The sequence below is a fragment of the Mirounga leonina genome, unplaced genomic scaffold (genome assembly GCF_011800145.1).
Source record: "Mirounga leonina isolate KUSES-001 unplaced genomic scaffold, KU_Mleo_1.0 Mir_151, whole genome shotgun sequence".
In the NCBI taxonomy this organism is placed as follows: Eukaryota; Metazoa; Chordata; class Mammalia; order Carnivora; family Phocidae; genus Mirounga; species Mirounga leonina.
Window position 1 is genome coordinate 108,156,789 of NW_023270377.1, and position 23,434 is coordinate 108,180,222.

The window sequence follows — 23,434 nt, forward strand, 5'->3', positions numbered from 1 at the left end:
AACACTCTGCACAAAGGAGGAACTTCCGGCAAAAGTAAAGATCTGGAAATCTGCCAGGACAGGTAAACTCTGCTCTCACACTCGGGACTCTTTTCCAGCTACAAAAAATAACCACTCCTCTCAAGCGGCTAGGGCTGGGTTTGAAGAGGTGGAAGAATACGAAAGGGGTTCGTGATGAGATATTCACATTGGCTTTCTCCTATCAACTGCCTCTTCTCTACCTCAGCATTTCCCCATCCTCAGCACCCTATGGCTCATTCCCAGCTGAGTTGCCTGGGATCCTGTTGGACTCCTTGGGTCCCTGAAGATACAAACCTGCTGCTCTGAGCTTGTCTCCATGCTCTGGAACCCCAGAGCTCGCCCCAGCTTGTGCCTAAGATTATGTCTTTTTACCTAGCCATGTCTAAATTCTGAGTCTCCACACTGTCCAGTGACCTTGGATTAGGTCTCTTAACAAACAAACCCATTTCTTTATTTAAAAAAAAAAAAAAATGCATTTGGTGAACTGGACCTACTATGAAAATAGCAGTTTCAAAACCATCCATAGCAAAATTGCTTGCACATTCCAAACTAGCTACACGAAAGAGCAACCTTGATAGGCCATCCAGCATTGTAGCTACAAATAACTATCATTAACTCAACACCTATAATTTCTGTCCTCCTTTGTTTCCTGTCTCCTTCACCCAAGGACTGCTCTTATCAACATCTTTCATGCTATTACTTTAACACCAGAAAGGAATTCCACTAAATTAAAACAACTGGTTTAAATAATGAGCCTCATCGAAGTGAAGAAAGTCAGATTTCAACACATAAAAAATAGGGGCAAAAATTTTCATCAGGCAACTCTTGAGATCTGAAACGTCCTATAATGCATCAAACCTTCACACTCATTCTATAGGTCAACTAAATCTTTAGAGCCATTATGCTTTTCATGTATAAAATCTTTTACTACTTAATAAAAACTCTTGCTGAACTGTCCCAGAAACTCAGGCCTATCCTCTTGAATCTGACACGTTTTTAATTTCAGTCATAATGCGGTAGCTAAAGTTCATCACTGTTTTTGTCCTCCCAAATGAAAGCTGTTAATTCATTACCATAAGGTTAGGGAACTGATACTATAAACACATACAAATGCTCTGTGTGTTAATAAAACATACAATACTGCAAATTTTACAGCAGTTCAGAACAATAAACCTAGATTTATTCCACTCATCCTAAATTCTAAAAAGTGCCCAACAGATTCTGGAAATAAACTCAACTACTCTTCACTGCTGTGACACTTGTAAGTCCTGGAAGACCTATGGAAAAGTAACGCTTAACCTACTTACTCAGCTGGTTATTTTAATTCATTAACCTAATAGTCATCTTCACATGACAGATTCTCAGAGGTGTTTGAAAAAGCAAAACAGACTGTGTTTTTCACATGCAGCACCTGCAGCACATCCTCTCCAAGTGGACCGAGTGCCTCTCAGTAAAGACCCGAGGAGTCAACATTAGCTCACTCGCTCACTCACTTTCGGTCCACAACTAACTTCAGGGACACAAACGCAGTAGTTCATACCTAAATAATGCTTCCAGACTATGAAACTGAGAAAAACATAAAAACCACAGAGCCAAAAACAGTGCTAAATCCATTCATGCTCATGCAGTCCTTCTGTAATTCCCCCACAAAACCTGAACCCTCCTCACACCACTTCTCAAGCACAGGCCCAGCGAATAAAACTTTGCTGACAAAAACAGAATCCTCAAAAAAGGGCCAAGACAATGTCTACAGAATTACTCCCTCCAGTAAATAAATTTACATGTGAGTGGAAAACAACTTGAACAGCATTTTGTCCAAAGGGTCACCATTTGAGAATGCATAATTCTGGACTCAGAGATCTCTAAAAGCATTCACTGAAATGAAAATAGTGAGATCAGAGTCTCCCATACACTTGTGAATTAAATACTCCATACTATCTGGGGCTGGCAGGCAGATCAGCCCACGAAACACCGGGCTACAAACTAAAGAGCCCAGAAAAGGGGGACCTGATATAGGCTCAGGGCCACCCCTGCTTCCTCCTCAGGGCCACAGCTCTTTTAGAGCCTGGGGACAATTATGAACGGTATTCAATTGAGAGTTGATCTTTTCTGGAATGACTTCTATTAAAAAGACTCATACTACAATATATTTAATGGTCTTGTTTACTCTCATTTCCTTCTTCAGCCATGATGCTACTCTCAAGCCACCATCACTACTTGAGAGACACTGATACAAGCCGTGACTGCTTCCACAGCATTTGGAAGTGCTGCCTCCGTGCAGAGCGTATTTTCCCAATGTGCAATGCCTATAAGTTAAAAATAAATAATACCTGATTGAAGGGGGCCCGGGGCCCATCACCTAGCAGAGCTGTTTTCTGCTGCTGGAATGGTATTGGCCCTTGAGATGGATGTGGCCCTCTTGCCGGGTTCTGCTGTCCCTGAGGTCCAGGGGGCCCTTGCATGCCACCCTGGGGTGGCGGCCCCAAAGAGCCCTGGGGCGGCCCCTGCTGACCTTGTGAGCCTGGAGGCCCTCGCAATTCCTGGGGGGGGCCCAGCATGGACCCTTGGGCTGGAGGCCCCTGCATGCCTCGCATCTCCTGAGGGCCTCGCATCTCCTGAGGGCCATGTCCCAGCAGTCCACTTGGAGGGTGAGGTCCTCTCATCTCTTGAGGCGGATGGCCCATCATCATCCCTTGGGGAGCAGGACCCTGATTTTCTCGGGGGCCTGGAGGACCCTGCATTCCTCTTGGATTCAATCCCATCAGAGGTCCCTGAGACACAGGACCTTGGATCCCTTGAGACCCTGGCCCACCTTGTATCCCATGAGGATGAGGAGGTCCTTGCATTCCTCTGGGACCAGGTGGTCCCTGCATACCTTGAGTACCAGGAGGTCCCTGAGGGCCCAAGTGACCCTGGGGACCAGGTGGGCCTTGAGGGCCTATGTGACCTTGTGGGCCAGGTGGACCCTGAGGACCCATATGACCTTGAGGACCAGAATTACCCTGTGGTCCAGGTGGTCCTTGAGGTCCCAAAGGGCCATGAGGTCCAGGATGCCTCTGCATTCCTTGGGGCCCATGCATGTCCTGAGGCCTCGGCAACCCCTGGGGCGGGCCCTGGGGCCCTTGTGGTCCCATGAATCCTTGTGGCCCCCCACCTCCCTGATGCAGTGGAGGACCTTGTGGTCCCATTTGTCCCTGGGGTCCAGGGGGTCTAAACTGTCCCTGTGGACCCGGAGGCCCCATTTGAGCCATGTTCATTGGCATCTGCTGAGATGGATGGGGCTGCTGAAAACCTTGAGGAATCTGAGACATTGGACCTTGTCCTGGAAAGGGCTGGGGTCCAAGGAGAGGGGTGCCAGATGAAGGAGGAGGCTGAATTTGCTCAGCCTGTTTCTGTGCAAGTCTTTCAATTTTAAGTTGCTGGAAAGAAAGGAAAAAAAGCATACTGATAAATACACCAGAGCCCTTGAAGATGACAATACTGCTATCACTTATTTCATTGGGGGAGCCTCAAGACAAACATAAGGCATTGACCTCTCAACACTCCACAGTAACTAGAATCCGTATAACATTCAGATATTCTGAGAGCACACAAGCTTCCAGACTCACTCTAGACTCCTTCTTTTTAAATACTGAAAAACAGCAGTCAGGATTATTTATATCCATCCTTATTATATTAAATAATTTACTAATGCTTTATCATTTTTGGTTAACTGTCAAAGGTGCAAAAAAAATAAGAGCAAACCACCTGCTCTAGAGCTGACAGAAAAATTATTTTATCTGTGGATAAATAAATGATCCAAGTTAAAACTATGTTGGCTTTATCTTTCCTATTAAAAAATGTATATGAGGACGCCTGGGTGGCTCAGTTGGTTGAGCCACTGCCTTTGGCTCAGGTCATGATCCTGGAGTCCCTGGATCAAGTCCCGCATCGGGCTCCCTGCTCGGCAGGGAGTCTGCTTCTCTGTCTGACCCTCCCCCTTCTCATGTGCTCTCTCTCATTCTCTCTCTCTCAAATAAATAAATAAAATCTTAAAAAAAAAAAAAATGTATATGTAGGGGCGCCTGGGTGGCTCAGTTGGTTAAGTATCCACTTCTTGATTTTGGCTCAGATCATGACCTCAGGGTTGTGGGATCAAGCCCCGCCAATCAGGCTCTGCGCTTGCGGGGAGTCTGCTCCAGATTCTCGCTTTCCCTCGCCTTCTGCCCCTCCCCCTGCTCTCTTTCTCTCTCTAAAATAAATAAATAAATCTTTTTTAAAAATGTGTATTTAACTTAGGTTTGCTCACTGCTTGACTCATCTCGTTTTAAAAGTCTTAGAATTCTTTCACACCTGAAACTATTATGACACTGTATGTCAATTATACTTCAATTAAAAAATTAGAAAAACAGAAAGAAATGGTGGCATTCATCAGACCCATCTGAGAAGCCCTTCCCTTCTCCATAAGAGCATATCAATAAAAAATGTTATCAGGGGCGCCTGGGTGGCTCAGTTGGTTAAGCGACTGCCTTCGGCTCAGGTCATGATCCTGGAGTCCCTGGATCAAGTCCCGCATCAGGCTCCCTGCTCGGCAGGGAGTCTGCTTCTCCCTCTGACCCTCCCCCCTCTCATGCTCTATCTCATTCTCTCTCTCAAATAAATAAATAAAAATCTATAAATAAATAAATAAATAAATAAATAAAAATAAAAAATGTTATCACTATTTTCTTAGATCATCTTGAACCCCCCTAAAGAGTGTCACACACCTCCAGAAGCTGTGGGTTAGTATACTGTAATGTGGCCATTTCTTGTTCAATTTCTGCTTGTGTTTTCTTCTTCTCTTCCAATTTAATATCCTCTTTTCTGTCGTTCAGTACCTCATTTGGGGCAGGAATTGGAACTTTATTTTGCATCCAAGCCTTGGGAAAGAAGAGAATATTAAATATACCCTAAGTGTGTATATTACAATGAGGAAATGAGAAAAACATTCTGTAATGTCACTGGCTCCTTCCAACCAGCCGAATACAAGCCAGCCAGCCTGGTATACTGCCTTTATTCTAATGCTCCTTCTTGTGATGAGAATGGAGTGAGGCAAGCACAATACCGGGCAGAAACTACTAACCTGATAAACACTGTAAGATCTTATATGTTATTGAAAATGAAAAGCCTGCCCGCCTCTTCTAGAGGGCACATGCACTTTGTGTTGAAGGGACAAATAAAGCAGAAGACAGACAAACAAAGTAGAGGAGAGTCAACGTACTCTCTCTGCTCCATGCTTCTTTCTTCTTCTTCCTCTGATAGCGTTGACAGTAAGAAGTAGGTGAGAATAAAAGAAGAGCTACAAGAGTCATGACAAACTCAGCACTAACTGCAGAGCAGCAGATGGGGTCTTGGTCGAAGAACACTCCAAAGAAGTCTGTAGTACAGAAACACTTTCCACAGATGAGACAGTGTAAGACAGACTCACCAAGCAGGACCTCCCAGTGCGTGGACAAGGTGGGGCTGCTGCTAGTTACTCACCTGCTGGAACTGAGCAGGAATAGGTTTTGCATAAGGAACTTTCTTCTGAGGAACTTTTTTCTGATCCTTTTGCATCACCTCCTCCATTCCCCAGTCCAAACCTGGAATTGTCATTTCAATTTCATTTGATTCATCTTTCCCTGTAACCACAAAAAGAAGCAGTTAGCCAAGGAAATGAGTGCAAATGGTCATGTCATCAATAAACACATTTTTAAAAGAATAGATTTTAAATAATATGCAGTTTACATCACTTTTATCAACATGTCTCAAATCATTTTGGCATTTTCAAAATAATTTAGTATCATGAAGGTAAGAAACAGGTCTACAAAAATTTTATAAAGAGGGGTGCCTGGGTGGCTCAGTCGTTAAGCGTCTGCCTTCGGCTCAGGTCATGATCCCAGGGTCCTGGGATCGAGCCCCACATCGGGCTCCCTGCTCTGTGGGAAGCCTGCTTCTCCCTCTCCCACTCCCCCTGCTTGTGTTCCCTCTCTCGCTGTCTCTCTGTCAGATAAATAAATAAAATCTTTAAAAAAATTTTTTATAAAGATAAAACATACAGGTACAATGTCTCTTACCCATCTGCTCTTGTTCCATAGCTAATTTTAGTTGTTCTGGTATTCCCATTCCTGGAATTACTGCCAGGCTGTTAGGTTCAAGGTCATCTATAAATACGAATACATTTATTGTCAACAGAGATTTTATAAACATAGTGGCCCAATAAAATGAACACTTTATAAAAATGAAACTTTATCAATCAGTAAACTATAAAACTAAATTTAGTTGTATATAATCTTTTCCATAACTAACACTTTAATAAGAGAATATCAGATTTCACAGAAGGATAAATGTGTAAGAGTCTCACCATATTCTACTCCATCTTCAGACATTCCAGGCAATAGGTTGAGATTATATCGATCTCGCATTTTATCACCTGGTCGGTTTCGGGTCCAGAATTTGCTGTCAAAATAAAAGTGATGGAAGGGGTAAGGGGAGGAGGATGGTTTCAGCGTGCTTCTGGGCACTTAAGAGTACCAAGCCCCCTGGTAAACATAACAAAGTTTTACAATGCCTTTCTTCTAAAAATTTAAAATGTCAAAATATTTTTTAATAAGAAGGCAAAGCAAAATTTGAATAACAAAGTCATACTCAATATTCTATCTCCCTCTTATTACTACATACTTATTTATAAACAGCTACAAAAATGTTCCTAAGAAGTTGGACTACAAATACATTAATCTATCAACAAAAATAAATATAAATCTTTATTTTCTGCTGCTCCATGAACACAGTAATTCCTTGTCATTTTTGATATAAAGCTTACCTAGTATGGTCATTTGAACCTGAGCAGAGAATATGTCCAAGAGGATGCCAAGCCAGACTCCAGATCATTCCTTCATGGGCCATCTCCATCCCACCCACTTCCTTCTCTACCCTGTAACAGCACCACAGAAAGTCTTTTCACAAGTTACCAAAAAAAAAAAAAAAAAGACATTTTTTTTTTTTACTGTAACACAAAGCTACCAAAGCCTGTTACTTTAAATCTGGTCAGTTCCACATGTTTCAGGGGTATTCATTTGTCATCAGCAATGTATTCTTTTATTTGAGGAGTACTTTAGAGGGGAAAATGCTTTGAGAATTAATTCACCAATAAGAAACAAGGAAATCTGCTTTACTCTCCTTTAATGACTTCCACATCCAAAAATAGAGGTGCTAAGTTTTCTATTCCAAGCTGGGTTTATAGAATTGAAAACTGCAGGAAGTCTCTGATATAGGACATATGAACACTCAGGAAAAACACAAGACATTATGTTTTACACTTTTGAGTGCTCTCTTCATAAAATATACAACTTCTTTACATAGTAAGTATTACATACCCAACATGCCAGAATAACAAAGAGCCATCGGACCCTCCACTGGCAAAAAGTCCTTCATGAACAGGATGCCAGGCCACAGCTGTAAAACAAAAACGTGGGCAAAGGCAAATTATTAGGATTTCAACACACTACAGCTAATAGTGAGAATGAGAAGCATGCCACAACCACTGACCTGTGGCTTCTTTCTTATGACCTCGGAAGACTTGAAGCTCTTCTTTCAGGTTTCGGATATCGAAAAGTTTACAGAGGTGATCACGTGATGCAGTGAGTAGCCAATTGCCGTTGAGATTTAATTTCACTTCCATTACTGTGTTTTTATGGGCATGACTAGAAACAAAGTACCAAGAAAATAATCTGTCAGAATTCAAAACAAGGATAAATCGATATAATGGCCATTTTTGTTAAAAAGCACATGGGTCAAGACGCAAGAGGTATGGCCTCTTGGCAAGAGGTTTAGACATTACTTCAAGTGTACTTTTAACTGTGGTCTTGTGATGTTACATGCTTTATTACTTCTTAATGTCCATTATTTAAGTACAGTTTTCATTAACCAATTAAAATAGCAGCAGAGCTTCAACTGTATAAAACACCTTAGCTGTGGAGCAGGGGAAGCACTTGAACACATAAATTAATATTCAATAAAGCTCATTAAATTTTTAAAATTCAATGAAGCTCCTCTCATTAAGACAAAGCATTAAAAAAGGGCATAGGATAGTTTGAGGGTTAATTTGAACTAAAACCACTACAAGTCAAGGCCTGCAAAATACACATCTCCAAGAAGCATCAGTCACAAGGTGCTCTATTTGGTGTGGCCACTGGAGTTAGGCAATAAGGCAGCCTTGCTCCAGCCAGCTCACTCTGGATTTAGCTCACTTTCCAGTCAGAAAGACCAGGATACAGGGGTGTGGTCAAAAAACATGCTAGTAACATGTTCATTTAACTATGAGTGTTAACAGATAATAATAAAAAATAGTAATATAAAATATAATGATATAAAATATAATATATATAAAATATAATCATAAAAATAATTTTAAAAGGACAAAACCTTATTATGAGGTTGCATCATAAGCAAGCACCTCAAACAAAAAATGAGAACGGATTCAAAACTGGGGAGAAAACTTCTCTACAAATATATGTGGTGAGATGGAGAGGGCTGGGCTGTGTCTAGTAAGTGGCTGCCACATCAGCTCCATACAGTGCCAAAATGTTATCATGAGGAGAGACTGCAACCTAGGATAGTAAGAACCACCTTCTCCTCATCTTCCTCCCTGCCCCCCCCTTAGGGATACCCAAATTAAATGTTGATACATATAGCAGAACAAAAATCATATTTAATTAACAAGAAGACCCTAGGTAGAAGTTCATCTGTTGTCTACCCTAGTTTTTGGCGAATACACAGGAGGAGAGAAGGCTCAAAGTTAAAGAATACAGGCAGCCTTGTTCCCTTTTGTTTAGGGACCAAGGTGGGGTTCCTATCACTTACAGTGTTGCAAGACTCTGCCCAGTCTTGGGATCCCAGAACTTGATTGGCTGTTGACTATCTTTACTTCCTGAAACAACTAACCCTTTTGTTGGATGCCAGTCTACACATTTCACATCTGCACCATGCCCTGTTGGAACAAGTTAAAATAATACCTAATCAGTCATATATTTAAAGCAGCGCTCCATTCTAATTTAAACGAAAGCAGACAAACTTATTAACTGTTTTGATCCTAATACTCAGTCATCTTAACCCTTTTGAGAGACTCTTTTGCCTTTGTGTGGGGAAGACTTCTGAATAGAGCAACCTCTTTTGAGGCCGAGATGCACAGGAACAGTTTCTCTTCTCCTGCAGCTAAGCTCATCTTCTTGCCTACTTCTGGTAGGCCAAAGATTTTTGGAAGCTGTGTCACTCAAGCCCCATATTTAAAGCTTTTCCTGCTTTTCCTGGATGATCACAATTCTTGTCATTCACTCTAGTTTTCCCACTTTGCAGTAGTCCTTATAGATCAAAAGTCCTAAATTCAGGTTCACATGCCAGCATTTTCTAGATGTGGCAGTAGGAAAAATATTCTGATGGAATTCCATTTACTGAAATGCCAAATGAGAAAAACAATCCCTGCTTCATACACACATGCCAGATGAGATGATGTTAAGAGCTGCTCTGTTGAGTGCTTACTACATGTTAGGGTGTGACGGAACAATTAAAAGCATCACCTCTTTAAATCCTCACAAAATCCTGAGGAAGGTATTACCATTATATCCATTTTACAAGTGAAGAAAAGAAACAGAAGGACTGGAGGGGGTAATAAGACGTCCTAGTTTCCAAAGCCTGTCAGCAAGGACAGGAGCTGGAATCTGAACCTGGTCTACAGGATTCCAGAAATAGTTCTCTCAATCACTGTGCTAGAGCATGAGGTCACTTCATAAATGGAACACATTAACTGATACTAAAAATCACAAAAGTGAAAATCAGAACTTATATAACTGAAAGAAATTAGTAAAATTTTTGAAAAATCGAGGTGCCTGGGTGGCTCAGTCATTAAGCGTCTGCCTTTGGCTCAGGTCGTGATCCTAGGGTCCTGGGATCCTGCTCAGCCGGAAGCCTGCTTCTCCCTCTTCCACTCCCCCTGCTTGTGTTCCCTCTCTTGCTGGGTCTCTCTCTGCCAAATAAATAAAATCTTTAAAAACAAAAAAAAGATTTTTGAAAAATCAGTGTTGTCCAGAAAAAGCCTCAGGAACATTTTATACAGCAAATGCACTACAAAGCAGGTAAGAATGAGGTGAAGAATATCTGAAACAGGTCCCTCTCCAACCAGGACTAAATCCAGCTTCTATGAAGTCTGAGGTGGGAAGGAGGAAGGATATGGAAGAATAGCAAGAGAGGGAAGAAGGGAAGAAGGAAAAGATGATTCTAGGAGCAACGGAAAGTGAATCTGCACCAATTCAGAAGGGGAGTGATTGTGTCTCAAATAGGCATGGACTTATCTAAAGACAAGACCCTATGCTGGCAAATATGTAGGGAGATACCAACTGCCGGGACAACAGTTTGGCAATGTGTACCAAAGCATGAAAAACGTGCGTATCCTACAACCTGAGAAGCTCATGCCTCAGAATTTACCCTAAGGAAATAATCGATGTCCAAAAAGATTTGCCTACAAAATGTTTACTGATAGCTTATTTTTAAATGCCCTTGAATAGGAAATATATTACAAAATGTATTTCAGTATGGCATATGTGCTCAATAGAATATGATGCACCTGTTATAAATGATACTATAGTAACTTAAATGATGTAATTAAAATGTTCATGATACTATCGAAAAAAGGAAAAACACCAGTGTCTGCAACATTCCTGATGCCACCAGGAAAAGACAGATTAGTACCATGAGTGTGTGTGTACACCTATCTGGAGAAAAATGCAAGAAGTCTAGACACCAAACTGTTAAACAGAATTTCGAGTATTAAGCTGAGTAGAGGTATTAAGGTGATTCTTATTGCCCTGTGTTTTGTTTTTATGTTTTCTTTTGGATTTTTTTTGTTCGTTTTTGTATTTTCTACAATGAACATACATAATTTTGTAACTGGGATCTAAAGGTGGGAAAGGGGAAAAGAGGTTTTGTTGTTACTTTGATTTTATTAAGAAAAAGAACTGAAGATGGAAAAATTGACTAGAAAAACAATTCAGTCTTCCAGTCCCTTGTTTGGTTTAAGAACTTTTTATTTTCAGGGTTGTTGTTTGGTTGGTTTTATTATTATTTATTTAAGTAATCTCAACACCCAATGTGGGGCTTGAACTCACAACCCCAAGATCAAGAGTCATATCCTCTCCTGACATAGCCAACCAGGCACCCAAAGAACTTTTAATGTCATTAACAATTTGATCCTAAATATGGGCAGGGAATTAAAAAAGCTTTATGGGTCACTATCACCCAAAATTAAATATTATGTATAGATATGTGTGTATTTTAACCAAATTTGGAAAATACATGAGAAAACACTTTTAAAATGTGATGCACTGTGCAAAAAAAAGTTCATACTCTTAGCAGCCACCTCTACCCTCACCTTTCCTGAGACACTTTTGTTATGAAAGTTTTTGTTTTTGTTTTTTTTAAAGATTTTATTTATTTATTTGATAGAGAGAGACACAGCAAGAGAGGGAACACAAGCAGGGGGAGTGGGAGAGGGAGAAGCAGGCTCCCCGCAGAGCAGGGAGCCCAATGCGGAACTCGATCCCAGGACCCCGGGATCATGACCTGAGCCGAAGGCAGTCGCCCAACCAACTGAGCCACCCAAGCGCCCCATAAAAGTATGTTTAAACAAGTGTACGCAAAAAAAAATAAGAAACCCATCAACCCATAAAAAAAGGAACAACAAAATATATTTTAGCTGCTTTGAATTTGTTTTCTGACACTTTCTAAAATGTATTTGAGGGGCGCCTGGGTGGCACAGTTGGTTAAACGTCTGACTCTTGGTTTCAGCTCAGGTCGTGATCTCAGGGTCATGAGACTGAACCCTGTGTCAGGCTCCAAGCTCAGGGCGGAGACTACTTAAGTTTCTCTCTCCCTCTTCCTCTGCCCCTCCTCCTACTCTTGCTCTAATAAATAAACCTTTAAAAAATTTTTGAATAAAATAAAACGTATTTAAGTAGAACCCAAGCAAGTGAGGAATCCCATCTATCCTTTTCTGCTAAATGAATTTACCCAAATCCATACATATCACTAAATATAAATCCAACTGATTGGTACTGATTCTTGGGTATTATTTTATTGGTTACTGTCCTTAATAATAAAAATACTAGTACTACTAGCAAGTACACATTCTTCTTATATGTATGGTACTATTCTAAGCAAAGTATGTATACTGACTAATACTTTACATATGAAAATTACAAGGTACAGATAGGTTAAACAACTTGCCCATGATCACATAGCTGATAAGTGGCAGAGCAGACATCTTGAATGCAGGGAGCTGACCCCCAATCCATAGCTCTTTTTTTTTTTTAATGTTTTATTTATTTATTCATGAGAGTCAGAGAGAGAGAGGGAGAGGCAGAGGCAGAGGGAGAAGCAGGCTCCCCGCCTAGCAGGGAGCCCAATGCGGGACTCAATCCCAGGACCCTGGGACCATGACCTGAGCTGAAGGCAGACACTCAACCATCTGAGCCACCCAGGCGCCCCCAATCCATAGCTTTTAATGCCTATTCTATTCTGCCTCCTTAGATGTGGAAAGGTTAGTCTAAGAGTTACAGGAGGAAAAGAAAAGAAAATATGTCTCTTCCTATTTGCTTCTATATGCACAAAGACTCACTGAAAGACAGCAGACAGGGAACAGATGGGAGGGCAGCTATTCAAGTCTTTACATTATTTTATTTCTGAACCATATGCATGTGTCATCTACTTTTGTAAAATTAAATACAAATAAAAGACTTATCTAAGAAAGTATGTACAAAAAAATATGTGCACCATGCTAACATTTATGGCTTAAAAAGAGACACACATACACAAAGCGCATATATACACTTGCTCAAAAATGCATAAAACGTGTCTGAAAGAAAACACAAGAACCATCATATTAATTGCCCCCAAGAGAGGGAACTGGGTAAGGAGACTTCATTGTATATTGTTTGGTAATTTTTAAATACTGAAACACATGAATGATGTATTGGGGGGGGAAATTCAACTAAAAAAATTTTAATTTACTAAACAGCAGTGGACTGATTACCTCTGGAAAGTGGATATGAAATCATTACAAGTAGCACGTATCATTTTTATATTTTTTCAGATGAAAAGGAGGAAAAATAAATAGCTTAATCTGGCATAGAAGCATACTGATTTGCAACTGCTCTCTTCTTTAGTAAAAGATGTTACTGAATTCCCAATGAAGTGACGAAAACTATTTCAAATGATAAAACTGTATCCTCTCATGTCAATGTTAACACATTTAGATCCAGAACAATGAGACTAATAAAAATTTATCCTAAGAAAATAACATAAAGGATTTTTTTAACATTTATATTTAAAAGATGGCATTTGAAACTTTGTTCAAAATAGTGAAAAAGTGTAAACAAATTTTAGAAGTGGGATAATTAAATGAACTGTGTCATGGCCAAAAGAAAAAGAACATACAACTATTAAAATGAGGATTCTAGGAACAAAAGAAAATGCTCATGAAATGAAGTGAATTTTTTTTTTTTAAAGATTTTATTTATTTATTTGCAAGAGAGAATGAGAGACAGAGAGCACGAGAGGGAGGAGGGTCAGAGGGAGAAGCAGACTCCCCGCTGAGCAGGGAGCCCGATGCGGGACTCGATCCCGGGACTCCAGGATCATGACCTGAGCTGAAGGCAGTCGCTTAACCGACTGAGCCACCCAGGCGCCCGAAATAAAGTGAATTTTAAAACAGCAAACAAGGGGTGCCCAGCTGGCTCAGTCAGTGGGACATGCGAATCTTGATCCCGGGGTTCTGAGTTGAAGCCCCACGCTGGGTGTAGAGATTACTCAAAAATAAAATCTTAGGGGCGCCTGGGTGACTCAGTCAGTTAAATGTTCAACTCTTGATTTTGGCTCAGGTCATGATCTCAGGGTCTTGGGATCCAGCCCTGCATGGGACTCAGGGCTCAACAATCAGTGGGGTGTCTGCTTCAGGATTCTCTCTCCCTCTGCCCTCCCCTCCCTCTGCTCATGTACTCTCTCCCTTTCTCTAAAATAAATAAATCTTTAAAAATAAATTAATTAAAAAAATAAAACCTTAAAAGTAAATAAATAATAAAATAGCAAACAAAATAATACATGCATAAACCGTGCATATGCCATGGGGGGTGATTATAAAAATGTTCATGTATAGGTACAAAATGTAGATGTGAAAAGTAGCAAATGAAAAGTATACTGAAATAGCAGAAACAAAGGTGAAGCTTTCACATTTTCTCTAATGTGATATTATAGTTATAACCACAAATAACACAGGTTAGATTTGTGTGTGTGTATAAACTTTCTGATGTTTTTAAAATGAGAAAAAAAACACACCACTGAATGCAAGTTACTTTGCTAGGTAATATTTCCTCTGTCAAAGTAGCAAAAATTAAATCTGGTGACACAGTGATAGTAAGACAGGAACAGACACTGTCAGCCATAGCTGGTTGGAAAGTAAATTGGTACAATTTTGGAGGAAGGCCATTTGGCTCTATCAAAATGTTATAGCCCTTAATTCTGCTAGGAATTTACCCTGTGTCTGTAGCTGTAAAATCTCACCAAAATTTTACAAAGATATTTGTTGCACCTTGTTTGAATTCCAAGAATGGAAACACCTAAAAATCAATGAGGAGTTATTTAAGAAAATTAAGGTAAATCCATATAACTGAATACAGTACAGCTGTTAAAACTGAGGCAGGAAGAGGGAACTTTTGGGGGGTGATGGAAATGTTCTATATATTGATTACGGTGGTGGTTACAAAAATGAAGCAGAGAAAAGAACTTTTTGAAGGGACGGAAATACATACCTTCATTATAGTATATGTATTTGTCAAAATTCATAGAACTGTATATCTAAAAAAAGGGTGAATGTTACCATATGTAACTTATACCTCAATAAGCCTTTTTAAAAATACAGGCAGAAAAGCAAGGTGTAATTTAGTCCAATTTGAAAAAAGAAAAATTAAGCTGGTAATGGTTTTTTAGGGAGAAGAAATGCTATGGGAATAAGAAGGCATTTACTCTTGGACTGCTTGAAGTTTTTAACATGTTCTTTTATTACTTTATTTAATGGCAACTATCTTTGGTTTCCGTCTGTTCGAAGCTCAAGAATGACGGATACTAACTAGTGCCTTTGTTTGGCAATGCAGAACCAGTGCTTGTGGTCCCAGAAAGATGTGCTTCAAAGCCTCAGTGGGGATGCACGTTTTCAGACAGCTCTCAGACTCAGTATGACTAAACTAAGTTTCAGGAACGTTATGGGTTTTGTGAGCTGAGCGCCAGATATAAAAACTTAATTTTATATAAATTATCCTCTCACAGGGCGCCTGGGTGGCTCAGTCGGTTAAGCGACTGCCTTCGGCTCAGGTCATGATCCTGGAGTCCCGGGATCGAGTCCCGCATCGGGCTCCCTGCTCGGCGGGGGGTCTGCTTCTCCCTCTGATCCTCCTCCTCTCATGCTCTCTGTCTCCCATCCTCTCTCTCAGATAAATAAATAAAATCTTTAAAAAAAAAAAATTATCCTCTCACAGAAAAATGAGTCCCAAACACACAGCTTATCAATTTAACCATTAACCCAAAAGAATGTCTCTATACTAATTTTTATCATTTCAAAGGTCCAGAATTTCAGGATAGAACCATTCAAAATTCTCTGTGATCCCCAAATATGGAAATTTCAAGAATGTAGTTAGTGTTTGCAATACTGAAGCAATTAGCACAGACTTACTGGAAAATTCATTCAAGTGAATTTATGGCCCAGTGACCTAGATATTTTAGTACTAACAACATCTTGCTAATGACTCAAGATTTTAGGACTAAAAACTTCTTGCCAGTGGAAGACCCAGCATTTTGTAAAGTGGCCCTTAATTAAAACATTTCAGATTCAAGCCTGTAAGACAATATAAGATAAAATTCTCAACATCAAACCCGCTCCAGATACTACAAAGCCAGATACTACAGAATAAGGTGTAGCCTTGCAGGGAACTGACAGGAGTCTACAGGGAGACTGTGGTAAACCCATAAACTCTTAGTAGGATAACAGCTTTAAAAATCCAGCGATCCAGGTGCATGGTTACCAAGACTCCAGGATCCCTGGGAAAGGTCATAGTACCTATCCATACTTGACTGCAATTAGAAAGGGAGGATATGCTGTAAGAAAGATTTAAATACTGAAAGTTGGAGGTGCAACCGCCAAATTCTAAAATTAAGAGATTCCAGATACAAATCATTAAAGATCAAGACTGTCATAATAAATCTGTGTGGAATTCCCTTTAAATATTTACAAATACTTAAGAATTTAACCTGCAGGGCGCCTGGGTGGCTCAGTTGGTTAAGCGACTACCTTCGGCTCAGGTCATGATCCTGGAGTCCCTGGATCGAGTCCCGCATCGGGCTCCCTGCTCGGCAGGGAGTCTGCTTCTCCCTCTGACCCTCCCCCCTCTCATGTGCTCTCTCTCATTCTCTCTCTCTCAAATAAATAAATAAAATCTTTAAAAAAAAAAAAAAAGAATTTAACCTGCACTGTCCAATACAGTAACTTATCAGCTACATGTGACTACTTAAATCTGTCTTACTTCAAGTTAAAATTTAGGTTCCTCAGTCACACCAGCAACATTTCAAGTGCTCAATGGCCACATGTTACTATTGGCTAGCATACTGGATAACACAGATCTAGAATAGTTCCATCATCACAAAAAGTCCTATTGGACAACAATGATTTAAACTATAATTAGCCATTTTAAAGAAAGTTTCTACTTACATTCCCATGATTGTATTATTTTTATTCATTCTGTTACATAATGAACAACAACAAAAAGTATCTTCAATTGTTACTAGAGCTGGGTAAGACCTGCAAATTGTTACATAAGAGAAAACTGAGGCCTAAAAGGGCTAAGCCAGTGACCAGAGGTGGCTCTAATTTTCTTCTCATTGCTTTCTTCCCTCCACCTCACTAAATATAATATCCAAATGAAGTTGCAAAATACAGTTGACCCTTGAATAGGGGTTTGAACTGTGCAGGGCCACTTATATGCAAATATTTTTCAATATACAGTACAGTACTATAAATGTATTTTCTATTCCTTATGATTTTCTTGGTAACATTTTTTTTCTGTAGCTTACTTTATTGTAAGAATACAGCATATAATACATACTACATACAAAATATGTGTTTATCAACTGTTTATGTTATCGGTAAGGCTTTCCAGTCAACAGCAGGTTATCAGTAGCTTTTATTTTAGGGAGTTAAAACTTATACAAGGATTTTAGACTACAGTGGAGGGATCAGCACCCCTAACCCCCTGTTGTGCAAGGGTCAACTGTAGTTCCTTTTGTTTCACTTATCAATCAAATGTAACTGAGAAGGTTGTAGTAGACAAACTTTTGTACACCTTACCAAGTCTCAGAACTATGTAAGAAAAGAATTTAGGGGTAAAATTTAAAAATAAATACATAAATAAGTTACTTCTTTTACCTTTCTGAGAAGTAGTCAGATTGATTCTGAAGAGCAGGGTCTTGTTAAGAATAAAGGAATGTTGGGGGGGGGGAGAAGAAGAAAGGAATGTGGCGACTATGCCCTAACTCCACCTAAAGAAATTACAAATTAATCTCACCATACTCCGTTACTTTTAGAGATTAAGTTTTGGAGGGAGTGAATTTTGCATATTTCTTAGCTAGCTAACACTCTCTTCGATCCTAGCTAAATGAATAGTTACAGAATTAGCATCTTTTGGGAGACCGGTGGCACTGGTTTGTGGACTGTGTCTGACACACCAGAGTGGTTTAACTTACTACTTGAGAATAATTAACTGCAAACAACCCCATTAACTGTACATTAGAATTTATACCAAATGGGACGAAAACGATTTTACTTATTCCACTTGATCATTCTTTCACACGCTCATTTATGTGCTCTTTCGTGGGCTCATTAATTCAAAATAAGTATGCATAACAGCAACATTTATTGGGCTCCTATTTTGGATGCTTGATCTCTAAAATATGTGATCACCAAACAAAATGAGGACTGAACACTGCAGAAATAGTTCTGGAATCATACAGTCCAGGTACAATAACTTTCAAGAAAGTTAATACTTAGAATAAAAATGTCTTCAGAGGGCGCCTGGGTGGCTCAGTCGGTTGAGCGACTGCCTTCGGCTCAGGTCATGATCCTGGAGTCCCGGGATCGAGTCCCGCATCGGGCTCCCTGCTCGGCAGGGAGTCTCCTTCTCCCTCTGACCCTCCTCCCTCTCATGCTCTCTGTCTCTCATTCTCTCTGTCTCAAATAAATAAATAAAATCTTAAAAAAAAAAAAATGTCTTCAGAATGAAGACTGAATTAAGCTAACAAAACAACTAGTGCAGGTTCTTTAGAGACTTTTCTCTACAAATGAAAACAGAAAAATCTCTTTTAAAAAATGTTACACAGGGGCACCTAGGTGGCTCAGTGGGTTAAGCATCTGCCTTCGGCTCAGGTCATGATCTCAGGGTCCTGGGATCGAGCCCCACATCGGGCTCCCTGCTCATCAGGGAGTCTGTTTCTCCCTCTCCCTCTTCCCCTCCACCAACTTGTGCTCTCTCTCTCTCAAATAAATAAAATATTTTTAAAAAATAAATAATGTTACACAACTATGCCTAAAATAGCAAGGTGCAGAACGCAAAATGATTTCTAACTAATGAAAAGCTGCTTGATAACGTGTGTGTGTGTGTGTTTTAAGGGAGATCCTAGAAATAAAATGCAGAGACTCCTTAATAAACCCTAAAATTCTAATAACAGGGCAGATGGTTTAGTCTTTAGATATTTGAACAGTTCCAGATGTATTTTTGTAGAAGTGGAAGGTTCCTGTTTATCATTTCCTATCTCAGAACCATAAGGTATAGTGCAGTGACAGCTACAAGCCAGTAAGAGAATGAGGTCTGTTTTGGTACTCTTCCTTTATAGGAAGAGATTCCCTGGCTTCTGCAATATTATATGTAAACTGTGTGCCTCTGTGTATTTTTCAAGAGCCTCATCTCTCCTCCATATTCTCATCAGATCCTAGGAGACCTGTCATCCCACACAGGTAAATGTCCTGCCTTAAGACAATGTATATGACCCCAGGGCTCGGTGAACACTCTGAAAACCAATATATAGTTTTATTTGAAGGTCAAAAATAGTGTCCATTTTCCCATTTTATTTTTCCTGGATCAGACCGGTATAAGAACAAATCTTAAGAAAAATTTCTTTTATACATAACTTACAAAAAGCACCAAGATTTTCTAATACAGGAAGAAAAAAGCAAACAAAGAATTCAAGTACCATCTTGTACATTAACAGTTGAAGAACTGTTATTCAAAAAAATGTGTCAAACATTAACAACACACTCAGTCTACTTCCAGCCACAGGAACATAAAATGTAACAGATCAGTTTAAGGCAAAGGGTATTTGTTGCCATGGTCCACAGCCAGACATTTCAGTATTCAATAGATTAGCGGACTCAAGAATTTAAAAAATGAAACAGCATAAGTAACTTGTATCCTGGCCAATGAATATGCAATTTATTAACGTTTTACCTCCCTTTTTTGCAAAATGATTTTAAACTTGATCCAACAGTCATTATCAACTGAAAGTGATACTATTAGTATTTCTCTCATCCAAATCTAGAAAGTAACATTAGTAAAAATCTATAAAATTAAATGGAAAGTCAATCATGGGAACAGTATACCTCTAGGCAGTGTTTTTCAAGAAGCATGTTCTAAGCCACAACGGAGCACAGAATCTTGGATGAAGGGGTTCTGTGGTCAAAAGAGTTAGGCAATGCTGAATTTTAAAAATTAAGTTATTTTTTTCCATGTCTGAGAGCCTTCAGTGCTTTCAATATAGATTACAAATCTGCAGGTGAGAATGTGAGCATCAGTCTTTTTTCCTCAAAGCACTTCCAAGTCCCTCAGAAGATGAATCTGGGAAATTTTGAAATGCTAGCTTATTTTGTCATCTGGCAATGAAGAACCTAATCCTGGAGAGTGGACACCTCTAGGGAAAAAGAGGAAGGGCACTGAGGAGGGGCACATAAAGGGACTTTTAACCATATCTGTAATGTGTTCTTCTAAAAAATTCAGAAATAAGCATGGCAAAATGTAAGGATTTGACACAGCTGAATGGTAACACAAAAGTGTTAATCAGGTTATAAAAAGTTGTGAAATGTATGGTGTCAGAAGAGTATCTAGTATACAAACATAAAAACTCAAATGAAACAAGGAGGTAGGGGCGCCTGGGTGGCTCAGTTGGTTAAGCGACTGCCTTCGGCTCAGGTCATGATCCCAGGGTCCTGGGATCGAGTCCCACATTGGGCTCCCGGCTCAGCAGGAAGCCTGCTTCTCCCTCTCCCACTCCCCCTGCTTGTGTTCCTGCTCTCGCTGTCTCTGTCTCTGTCAAATAAATAAATAAAATCTTAAAAAAAAAAAAGAAAAGAAACAAGGAGGTAGATATATAATAAATTTGCCAATCTCCTACTTAAGTCACACATGTAATTTGCATATGCAAGTAAATGGTTTCTATTTATCTGTACCATGTATTTACATGGAAGACTGACAAAGGCTGACCTAGAAGTTATCAAGTAGGTTAAAAACTGAAATTAAGGGGCGCCAGGGTCACTTAAGCATCTAACTCTTGGTTTTGGCTCAGGTCGTGATCTCAGGGTCCTGCGATCTAGCCCCACTTGGGGCTCTGTGCCCAGGGTGGAGTCTGCTTGGGATTCTCTCTCCCCTCTCCCTCTGCCCCTCCCCTCCCCCTGCTCTCTAAATAAATCTTTTTTAAAAACTGAAATTAAGCATACATCTCATAAGATTAAGGCCATGTAACTACTTCTGGCATCAAAGTGAAAATTTTTATGAATATATGACATATAAATAATTTCTGAGTCCAATAAAAACATATACAGGCATAAGTTTTACTGAAACTTACGTGTCAGACTGCTATTAAACTTATACAATAATGTGGAGTAAGGATGTAACAGAGAAAAGCACAATCTCCATTTGAGTCGATTTTAAAGATTGTATTTAGAAAAATCTTGAGAACTATGAAAGGGAGAAAAACAATCAGGAGATGATTGATATAACAGGAAAATCTACATTTGTTTCCCAAATCACTGCCTCAAATTGTATGAGTGTTGATCCTCTATATTCTTCTGTTATAATAACCAGAAAGTAGCTCTGCAGCATGTTTCCTGCCCAACAGCAAATTCCCCTTTATTGGCCCTTTTTGTTTGTTTTTAATTAAAAGGATCCCCAAAAAAACCTAGTTTGGAGAATATTCATCAAAGAAGCTTAAAGGGAAGGAATGCAACAACCGAACAGTCTTTCAATCTCATTGTTATTGTACTGTCCCAAATATTAACAACCAGTATCACAAAGCACATCAGCCATTAGGCTGAGGTGGGAGATACCTGGTTTCCCACTCACAGGGCAGAAACCAGCTACAAAGTCCTTTATACAAAACTGTGCACTGGTGTGTGTGTGTGTGTGTGTAATCAGTCAGTCAAGGTTCTCTAGCAAACATTTCTGCACATATTCATAATTCAATAGTAATACACAGATGGTATAATGGTCTTAAAGAGTCAAGAAAAGAAGCATATAGTCATCACTTGAAAAATTAGAAACTGTAAAAAACAAAAAACAACCTTTAAAAGAATGATGGGAAGGTCTGGCAATACCAAGACTACCAAAAGGAGCAGTACCTATGCTACATTAACAACAAAGTCATTAGTGCCAGCAGATTCCCTGGCCAAGAATGAAAAGAAGCCATGACTGAAAGCCCTAATAAAGAAGAAAAAGCAGTATCAAAAAGGAAAACAAGAAATTTTAAATGGTACTTTAGGGCACTTCTAGGGAAAGCCTTCCTTCCAAAAAATATATTAAAACAGTAAACTGATTCATCACCCTCAGATGGCCAGATTAAGGACACTGTGTTTTAAAGTTGGAGGTTTAGGGGCACCTGGGTGGCTCAGTCGTTAAGTGTCTGCCTTCGGTTCAGGTCATGATCCCAGGGTCCTGGGATCGAGCCCCGCATTGGGCTCCCTGCTCCGCAGGAAGCCTGCTTCTCCCTCTCCCACTCCCCCTGCTTGTGTTCCCTCTCTCGCTGTGTCTCTCTCCGTCAAATAAATAAAAATCTTTTAAAAAATAATAATAATAAAGTTGGAGGGGGCGCCTGGGTGGCTCAGTTGGTTAAGTAACTGCCTTCAGCTCAGGTCATGATCCTGGAGTCCCTGGATCGAGTCCCGCATCGGGCTCCCTGCTCGGTGGGGAGCCTGCTTCTCCCTCTGACCCTCCCCCCTCTCATGTGCTCTCTCTCTCTCATTCTCTCTGTCTCAAATAAATAAATAAAATCTTTAAAAAAAATAATAATAATAATAAAGTTGGAGGTTTAGATACATAAAAGCAACACAGAATCCTGGCCAAACTAGAAGTAATTAATTAACCCCTGTGGTAATCATAGCCATGCACAACTGTACTTTCAATCTGAGTTTTGCCAGAATGTACTTGGGTATATTTGCACATTTTTGGGAAATGTGGCTCCCTATATAATCCTATTCATCTACTACTAAGGAAGGTAACAGTGGTAAAGTTAAAGAAAGTTATCTGTATCAGAACAAGAAGGTTACATGAACCCCTAAATAACTGCTAGAGGCAGGGTCTATCACATGATTCCCAGAAGACTGTAATTTCAAGCTATTACTAAGAACTTTTTCTATAAATAAGTAATCTGAGATGGCATTATACTCCATTTGGATCTTGACAATTATTTCCTTTTCTGTTCCAAAGCAGAAATAAGGTAACTGGGAGCTGGCTATATTACTTAGCTTCCATCATAGTAAAAACAATAAATAAATACCCATTAGTCCACAATGATATAAATAATTGAATAAAAATAAATAAGAGGGAGGAAAAGAGTGGAGTCTCTCGTGCACAAAAATTCTAAATAAGTTATGTAGTTACTCCACCCTCGAGGATGTGGAGCATAATTCCCCACCCCTTAAGTGTGGGCTGTGCTTCATGACTTCCTTCCAAAGAGTACAGTATGGGGAGCGCCTGGGTGGCTTAGTCGTTAAGCGTCTGCCTTCGGCTCGGGTCATGATCCCAGGGTGCTGGGATTGGGCCCCACATCGGGCTCCCTGCTCGGTGGGAGGCCTGCTTCTCCCTCTCCCACTCCCCCTGCTTGTGTTCCCTCTCTCACTGTCTCTCTGTCAAATAAATAAATAAAATCTTAAAAAAAAAACAAAGAGTACAGTATGGAAAGGGGGGTAAAGAGTAGTCTTACACCGGAGAACTCCAACACTGCCTCAACCTCGTGATCAAGGTCAACATCAGATCATGTTGATAGTATACATCCTTGCTGTGAT

The 23,434-nt window shown here is 39.9% G+C and overlaps 1 protein-coding gene across 4 annotated transcripts in view; it reads right to left on the bottom strand.

Moving 5' to 3' along the window:
• WDR33 (WD repeat domain 33) overlaps positions 1 to 23,434 on the bottom strand; it is a 115,776-nt gene that overhangs the window by 14,220 nt on the left and 78,122 nt on the right. For 3 of the 4 annotated variants that reach the window (XM_035008277.1, XM_035008278.1, XM_035008279.1), the window contains exons 8-16: positions 8,881 to 9,007; positions 7,567 to 7,721; positions 7,395 to 7,473; positions 6,842 to 6,952; positions 6,383 to 6,477; positions 6,096 to 6,182; positions 5,521 to 5,660; positions 4,767 to 4,919; positions 2,352 to 3,440 (exon numbers count right to left, since the gene is read on the bottom strand). In XM_035008277.1, coding sequence (XP_034864168.1) covers positions 2,352 to 3,440; positions 4,767 to 4,919; positions 5,521 to 5,660; positions 6,096 to 6,182; positions 6,383 to 6,477; positions 6,842 to 6,952; positions 7,395 to 7,473; positions 7,567 to 7,721; positions 8,881 to 9,007 — 2,036 coding nt within the window. Of the gene's footprint in view, positions 1 to 1,970; positions 3,441 to 4,766; positions 4,920 to 5,520; positions 5,661 to 6,095; positions 6,183 to 6,382; positions 6,478 to 6,841; positions 6,953 to 7,394; positions 7,474 to 7,566; positions 7,722 to 8,880; positions 9,008 to 23,434 lie in introns of those variants that run through there. The other variant, XM_035008280.1, reaches the window with a different exon arrangement.